Source organism: Ruditapes philippinarum, unplaced genomic scaffold (assembly GCF_026571515.1).
Source record: "Ruditapes philippinarum isolate M1 unplaced genomic scaffold, ASM2657151v2 ctg1143_1_1_1_1, whole genome shotgun sequence".
NCBI classification, from domain to species: domain Eukaryota; kingdom Metazoa; phylum Mollusca; class Bivalvia; order Venerida; family Veneridae; genus Ruditapes; species Ruditapes philippinarum.
Genome location: NW_026861161.1, coordinates 97,938 through 101,001, shown reverse-complemented (window position 1 = coordinate 101,001; position 3,064 = coordinate 97,938). Strand labels below are relative to the sequence as shown.

General features: G+C 34.6%; 1 protein-coding gene across 1 annotated transcript; it reads left to right on the top strand.

Annotated features, from left to right (window-relative positions):
• The first annotated feature begins 446 nt into the window (after window positions 1–446).
• Window positions 447–2,300, top strand: LOC132714730 (uncharacterized). The gene is made up of 2 exons (XM_060697649.1): window positions 447–1,096; window positions 2,193–2,300. The coding sequence occupies exons 1-2, from the start codon at window positions 608–610 to the stop codon at window positions 2,262–2,264; spliced, it is 561 nt and encodes a 186-aa protein (XP_060553632.1). The 5' UTR covers window positions 447–607; the 3' UTR covers window positions 2,265–2,300.
• Window positions 2,301–3,064: the final 764 nt, after the last annotated feature.

Below are 3,064 nucleotides of genomic sequence, written 5' to 3'. Positions count from 1 at the left end.
AATCCGAACACCAATATCTTTGATTCAGTTATTAACGCTATACAGACGTTTAAACAGTTGTTTACGTGACGTCACAATGTAGCGCCAAATATCGCGTGCAAAACAAGACGCAATAATATATTACTGCGCGCTGTACAATTGCAGTTGCGTAGCAAGCAATAGGGTTTGTAACCATTTTTCTTTGATAATGAAATTAAATAAAAAGGTTATTTTTTCGTTTTTCGTGAAATATGGTATATATTTTCACTCAACATGATAAAATGCCACATATTTTCACTCGCCGTCCCGGCTCGTGAAAATGTGTGGCATTTTATCATGTTTCGTGAAAATATATTCCATATTTCACTCAAACGAAAAAACATCCTCTTAATATTTTTCAACAACAACAATGATAATAATAATAATTAAATAATCAGTATCATCATTGACGTTTCTGTTTTTTAGGACTGACTTCAAATAGCTTCGGACGTTACGGTAACTTTGATTCGTTATTGTAGACGTCACGTGACGTTTGTATTGACGTCGCTTTGCAGTAATTGCGTCTTAGCAACCAGTTTGTGATACATAGATAAACAGCAAAGAATTTTTAAGCGATATGTGCTAAAATATGGATGAAACACAGCTTATTACAGACGAAAAACACGTCGCGACAGTTCCCGAGGTGACAGACAACGGAAATAATGAAACTGGAAAGAAAAAGCGAAAAAGGAAGTATTCTCAGAAGCAATTGGCGAGATGGATGAAATATCGGGAAAAGAAAAGTCTAGAGAAGAAAATGAATGCCAGAAACAATCAGGCAAGTGTCATGGCTATCGATGGCACGCATCAACACACCCTAATATCAGTTGCTTCTAACTTAAGAGCAGAGGCAGAGGAATTCGTACCAAGGTCAAGTACTTTGACCTACCCTAAGCAGCTTTCGGAACCCAGCGATAATCCTCAAATCGAGGAGAATGATGAAGAAACCCAGGCTAACTCCGTTGAAGCAGATTCTAATGGAAACGTTACTGTGGATGCTGAGGACTTCGGCGCCGAGAGTTCATTTGGTATATTGTCTATCTACGCTGCAATTGAACTTCACAGTTTAATTGACAAGGTATGCATTACACGTTTTAAGTGTTTATTAACACAATTTGTTTTCTCTCTTTTTTTCAGTAAAAAAGATTAAATTGTAGTGTAATGTTTGTCGTGTTGTGTTGTGTTGTGTGCATTGTGTTGATAAAAAAAACTGGTAGGCAATCATGACACATTTGATAATATTGTATAATTGACACTCTTAAAGCCGAATATCACGTGTATAGTCTTGTAGCTCTTAAGTTTGAAATATTTGATAACTGCTTTGCTTTGATATGCGACCAGCATGGATCCAGACCAGCCTGCGCGCGCAGTCTGATCCCTATAACCCCTATAACAAGTAGATTCCGTCGCAAATGCATTACGTTGGTTTTGTCATAGCGCGGCTCATATATCTCTAAACAATATACATAATTATTTAATTTTACCCATGAAATATGGTGCTATATCAGTCAAATATATTTCATATTTTTAAAAAATAAATATGAAATATAAATATGAAAGTGGGCGGAGTCAAAACTCATATTTATTTTAAGGGACTTCTTTCGCCGTTTTGTTTGAAAAATCTGATGAATACAAAACAACTTTTTCTTGAATATTGTTTTGAAAACTATCTAGCATGATAGAAAATGGTCTAACTAAGAAAATTAATCCGAACACCAATATCTTTAATTCAGTAATTAACGCTGTACAGACGTTTAAAGAGTTGTTTACATGACGTCACAATGTAGCGCCAAACAGCGCGTGCTTACGCATAAATTACTGCGCGCTGTACAATTGCAGTTGGTAGCAAGCAAGGGGATTCGTTACCATTTTCTTTGATAATGAAATTAAATAAAAAGGTTATTTTTTCGTTTTTCGTGAAATATGGTATATATTTTCACTCAACATGATAAAATGCCACATATTTTCACTCGCCGTACCGGCTCGTGAAAATATGTGGCATTTTATCATGTTTCGTGAAAATATATTCCATATTTCACGCAAACGAAAAAATATCCTCTTAGTATTTGACAGAAGATATTTCAACATTGTCTTTGTTCCTGCTTTAACATGGAATTATACAGTTATGTAGATATCTTGGTATTGTTTAAAAAATCTTTTTTATTATTTTCCAGGATGCGTATTGCAAGGCAAAGGAAAGTGAAATGGAATTCGGATACACTTTCTTTTCTTTTTTAAATTTGTAAAATTAAATAAATAAATGAAATGAAAATGGGAAATAATTGCGTTCTTGTATTTGTAAATATTTTAGCCAAATATCGTTTAACACGGCAACAACAAAACTTTGGATCATGCTACATATACATTATTTGACATACTGTGTGACAGAAGTACTGGGCTTTGGTATGGTACTTTGTAGTGGGGGTTGGACTCTGTAGTGGGGGTTGGGGAATTTGGGTAGCTACAAAAATAAATAGAATAATTAAATAGTGTTCATTCATTTTGTTTAAGAAGACTCTCTCGTCTTCCAAGATATAGTCAGGTGATAAAAGGGGTACGGGCGAAATCAAGACGAAAGCCCCTTACATATTTTCCTTGCTATGCTTTCAATAGCAAGTATGTTCAAAATTAATTGGTTCACAAAAGTCATTTACGTTTTTTTTTTTTTTTTTTTTGATGAATTAGCTTCAAGTAAAACTGTATATATTATATTTATATTTTAGGTAACACGACAATATCAAAGCGATGGTGTGTGATATTGTGCCATTCTTCTAAAGTGCACTGCCCGCGAAACACGGGTACTTTGGCTGGTGTTGGAATTCGGGCTATTCTGCTAAATCTAAATGATTAAAATTTCTTTTTGCAACCAGTGTAAGTTAGAGAAAGATTCTTTTCTGTATTTAATGCGATAGTTTGTTAACACTCTACCGGTCACACTTTTGCCCCAATTGTCTCAAAACTTGGTAAGAATGTGTGTGACAGGTTTTGCTCCGAGTTTGTAGGTCACAGTAGCCAAAAATAGAAAAAATGTTTTTAGCTAAATATT